This window comes from Pinus tabuliformis, chromosome 2_1 (assembly GCF_031772625.1).
Source record: "Pinus tabuliformis cultivar Carrire ecotype Pingquan chromosome 2_1, CPIR1, whole genome shotgun sequence".
NCBI lineage: Eukaryota > Viridiplantae > Streptophyta > Pinopsida > Pinales > Pinaceae > Pinus > Pinus tabuliformis.
In genome coordinates, this window is record NC_142299.1 from 386,429,175 (window position 1) to 386,434,175 (window position 5,001).

General features: G+C 35.2%; 1 protein-coding gene across 1 annotated transcript; it reads left to right on the top strand.

Annotated features, from left to right (window-relative positions):
* Positions 1 to 441: 441 nt before the first annotated feature.
* Positions 442 to 1,308, top strand: LOC149200463 (uncharacterized). Its single transcript, XM_089400951.1, has 3 exons — positions 442 to 592; positions 705 to 773; positions 854 to 1,308. Exons 1-3 carry the CDS (start codon positions 442 to 444, stop codon positions 1,036 to 1,038), a joined length of 405 nt encoding a protein of 134 aa, XP_089257077.1. The 3' UTR covers positions 1,039 to 1,308.
* The last annotated feature ends 3,693 nt before the right edge of the window (positions 1,309 to 5,001 follow it).

A 5,001-nucleotide genomic window follows, 5' to 3' on the forward strand; every position in this document is an offset into this window, starting at 1 on the left:
TATGCATCAAAGAACAGTCAACTGTCTTATTCATGTTTCAATGTTTAAACACTATATGCATACAGGGTCGACTACATACATATGTTTTTCCACATTCGTGTGCCATGTGTACAGGTAAACTTGCAGTGTTATATGGTTTTGGGCATATATAGTTGGTTCTTTTCACGGTTTATATCAACAGTCACTTGCTGTACATTTGTGTTAATGTGGCGTGGCCGGTGATGGTCCGACCACAGTACTTACAACCATCGCTGCACTATCAACTTAAAGACACCAGTCCGGAGAGGGTTAGGTGGCAGTCTCAAGCTTCTCCAGCCATGTGACACCTTGGGTGCGGGGATCTCGGTTTTGACGATCCCTATTCCCGCCTTAACTCTACGACCCAGATCTAAACCCGCAATCCAACGGACGATATTTGGTCAAGGGTTTATGAGGATATTTATGCCCCTTCCTATGCTTCCGGGTTCATTTACCTGTTCATTTGTATTCGGCTCCGGCTCTGCATACCAGTCAGGGGTTTCCTCTACCAGTAACACCGCTTTGCTCAGCGAATGTCCAACAGATGTTCAATCCCACCCACTAATCTCTACAGGTATAGGTTTTCAGTTTAGTGGCGATGGTTTCAAGGTTCATAATGCTCCTTTGAGTTACAGAATTTATCAATTTGTTACAGTAACGTTTAGTTTCTCATTGCTTTGCTTCAGCCAGCGTGCACATGCTTTTCCATGGAACGAAGCTGGTTTCCCACGATGGTTCATCCCTCCGGATTCCAGGTAAGCAAAGTTTTATATCACTGTCTGTCATATACCCGCAGAAGTCTTTAGATATTAAGACAAGGTGTTTGGATGTGCAGGCCTCTGCTTCCACGCGGGCCTTCTTGTATTATCTGCTGAGGTACTCTCTGTCGAGAACCCTCCTGGTTGCATTCTCCTGACCTTAGGTTATTTAACAGGGCACTATGGATATCTGGTTGTTTTCGAAGACTTTCGTTCAGCTCCAATGTTTATATTTGCTAGATTTACAGAGACATTTATATAGTTTCGACTTTAGTTGAGGGTTGAGCCTCCGCGCTCAAACCCTGCAACCGGCTTACTGAAGCCTATACTTGCCATGACTTTTCGTTCTTTATAGTTCAGGGTTTTCTCTCTATGTTATTCGGATTTTGCCTTTGCGGCCGAGGAGATGGCCAAGTTATCCCTCGGTGATGTATAAACAGAGTATTAGACTTATACAGTCTCATAGCATTATTATTATTTGGTTAACGAACATTGCTCTATTCTCGTTTTTATTTAATATCATGTTTGATCATAGGATTTGTTCATTTCAGCTATGATTACATGTTTCAAAGGGCGGCGAACCCCCACTGTTCTTGTGCTATCAGTATTTATAACTTTACTCTGTGCAACTTAATTTGTATCGGTTACAATGCATGCACTCCGGCACTGCTCGTTTACTGTTCTTTCGTTCTCTAGAAATGCACGCATAGCTTTTCCAATTATTCTGGGTTTTGTACCATTCGGTTGCATGCATAGTTCTGCATATGGTTTATGGGTTCTTTCGCAGTTATACAAATAGTTATCCACATAACTGTGTTCTTTTGGTTATAATCTCATGCACAGGGTAAATATATTACTTGCATATTTATCACAGGTTTATATAAATGCATGGACTGTAATATAACCGTAAGCCCTTAATAGATTTACATTTACGGGACTTACAAGAGATACATGTTATTTTCTTTCTGTATTGAAGTTAGAGCTAGCTACCCTCTGCTATGCGCTCATGTCTCACCTCTGACCACAGTCGAGGAATAATGGCGTATCCTTACTTCTACCATACAGTTTATTGCTACCCATGATTATTTAAACATTTACAGGTTCCGTCACGACATTCTCGTGCTTAGTTTCGGTAGGGTCTCACGGTTCTTTATGTCGATAATTTCAATTCATTCCTCGATGGTACCGCTACACCTGTTTCAGAGGTTCACCTTTGACAAGTTTCGGTTCCCTGCAAGGGTTTGGTATTATAATGACTGTTAACAGAGTTCATATTTCAACCCGTGAGGGTATTTCGTCTCTGTCCCTGATATCAATTCTTGATAATTTCTCTCTGGTTATATTACCCTAATGCATTGGGTATTCTGCAGCGACTCACGTTCGCTAATGACATTCTATCATAAAGAGAGGAACCGCTTCTGCATAATCACCTAAAGCTACAGCCTCTAGGGAAATTATAATGTATATTCCCTAATGATTATCTTAGTAATAAATGCATATATCATTACTGTTCAGTGGTTTTACAGTTTTGAGACCGTACCTGGTTCACCCGAACTGGAATTGGTTCTCAAACAAATAAGTCACATGAACTTTAGTTCTGCTCGTCCACCCAGCCTTGAGACCCATCACTCAGATGGAGTTCTCCCCCCGAGCCATCCTGCAGGCCTTCAGCCCTCAACAGGTTTTGTGCACTTCTGTGCCAGGTTATCTGATCCTCATCAGACTTAACCCCTTCATTTCTTTTCCTTTTTTTTTCTTTTTCTTCTTCTTGGAAAGATTTTTCTTCTTTCTTCTGTCTGTCTCTACAGCACAGAAACCCCTCAGCCAGGACTTTTCCTGCTTTAGAGGGTAGTTCCATCAGTTATCACAACTGATCATTTTCTTTAAATTTCACCTCTTAGAGGCTGCCAGCAATTTCAAGAAGTATTTAAATTACTTTATAAAAATAGCGGTCACAGTTTTGTTTAAACATAACAACAACTGATTACTGTCTTTTACCATAGTAAACTTTTCAAATTTACATGTCCTGGGGTTATTACACTCCTCCCCTTTGTCTCCCCATAAAATATGTTTTTTCTAACAATTTTGACAAATTTAACAGTGAAGTATGACAAAATTGAAGAATATAAACTAAATAAGGTAGAAAATTGAAGAATATAAACTAAATAAGGTAGGGGGAGATGAAATCAAAGCTTTGGAAATGGAGATTGGATGGTTCAATCTTTTCATGAAATCGAGATATGCCATAATTTTACGACAATGTGGTAATAAATGGTAACCGAACGATTCAGTGAGATCACCAGTGAAAAGCTTTTGGAATAGAAAATTTACATGTCTCGTTATTAAAATTCATAGTTACCAAATTCGAAAAAATTTGATCCTATAAAATTCAATACGGAAAAAATTCGAAAATATACATCTTACAAATACTTTTATATATATATATATATTTATTTATTTTATAAGTTTAAATAAAAAATCATTATATTCAAAATTTTAATAAAAATATAAAAGTTGTATAAGTTGATTTTTATCCAAAATAGAAGTCACTGTTTTTTTATGTTTTATATAAGAGTTATTGATTCCAATTTTCTATTTTATAATTTCTTGTAAGGTAAAAATTATCTTTTCCTTAATTGCAATATGTTATTTTATAAACTTTTCTAATATAGAAATTACTATTTTTTTATTTTTTCTATAAAAATTATATATATATATATATATATATATATATATATATTATTTTTTTCCAATTAGAATTATCAATTAGTTAAGATAGAAAAAGTTGGTATTCAAGCTTTTGTAATCACATAATGAATTAAGCAAGTTCATATTTCTTATTGAAAAAAAACAGATGATTTTTATAGAAAAAATAATTATATATATATATATATATATATATATATATGAAAATTTGTAAAAAGTAATTGATCTTAGCATTAGCTTTGCCTTTCTCTACCTTATTTCAATTTTCCAATAAGGTTGCCTAGTTCTAAACTTGTTTTGCCCTTCCCTGTATTATTTTGACCAATTTTGTGCAAATCCAAATTTGTATTTTTCCAATGGATCCACAAAGCAAAGCTGGAATTAAAAATTTACCTTGCCGATTCCTATTCAACAATTAAAAGATAAGTTCAATGACCTATTTCCACTAATTCAGCTATTGAAAAATAAATTTTTAATTTAATGTAATAAATGTAAATTTTATTTTTTAACAAAATAAGTTAAAAAAAGTAAAACAATACTTTTAAATTTACATACTTATAACCCCATAAACAATGTTTAAAAATCCCTTAATTTAAAAAATTCATATTTATTTACTCAACCATGTAGATGTGTATATATCAAACTTCCAGATCTATTCACTGTATACCTTGTATACCTTGCATATGGACATTGTTAAGTGTAACGACGCACTGGCCATTGTTCAAAATAACGAAACACATTAAGTAACACGTTCAAGTTAAGGGACGAAGCAAGAGACAGCTAACTGGTGCAGGGGATTTGACAAAAATGTTGCACGTACCGAATTAGAATTCACCGAATTAATCGCCGTATCGAACCGAACTGGCGAATTAACGTATTTTTTTCAACGATACGGACGAACTTGGTAACTGTGGTAAAATTGATGAGGAGTCGCCTTTGAATTAACTGGAGGGTATGGAATGGATTCAGTTCTTTGAAGAAAACTCCATTATCAAGTGAAACAATCAGACCATATTCGATTTAAATGCTATTGGTAAGATTTTGCTAGTTGGTTTTGGCAAGCTTCGGCATTAAGGGGCCGCAGCACCAATGGAAAAAGGTTGAAGCACAGGACGAATAATCTGGATTTGCAGGCTCTCCGACTAAAACGAAGTCCAGACTACACTGACTTGGTTTTCCCTGACTACCTAGACACTGACCTCAAGCACTTGGTTGGGGTTGACTATGGATTGGAACTCGAACTAGGGAGAGGTGGGGACTCGGGCCCACTAACGATACTGCCTGTCTAAAGAGGTTCGATTGAACGAAACCTATTATTTAATTAATTAAATTTAGAATATTAATTACTAGTAATGTCAGTAATAATTAAATTAATTTTAATTAATCATAATTCTAATTTGAATAATAATTAGTGTTTAGTTTATTAATATTACTAATAAATTTAAATATTAATATTGATATTGAGATTATCTTAGAGCCTCAACTTGCTATAGTCCAAGTCAGAAGGTCAAGATAACCA

What these genes read in the sequence shown, in the direction of transcription:
- LOC149200463 (XM_089400951.1), top strand. Translation starts at nt 442, where the DNA reads ATGCCCCTTCCTATGCTTCCGGGTTCATTTACCTGTTCATTTGTATTC. An exon ending in CCACCCACTAATCTCTACAG is followed by an intron (nt 593 to 704) that starts GTATAGGTTTTC and finishes GCTTTGCTTCAG; the next exon opens with CCAGCGTGCACATGCTTTTC. An exon ending in TTCATCCCTCCGGATTCCAG is followed by an intron (nt 774 to 853) that starts GTAAGCAAAGTT and finishes TTGGATGTGCAG; the next exon opens with GCCTCTGCTTCCACGCGGGC.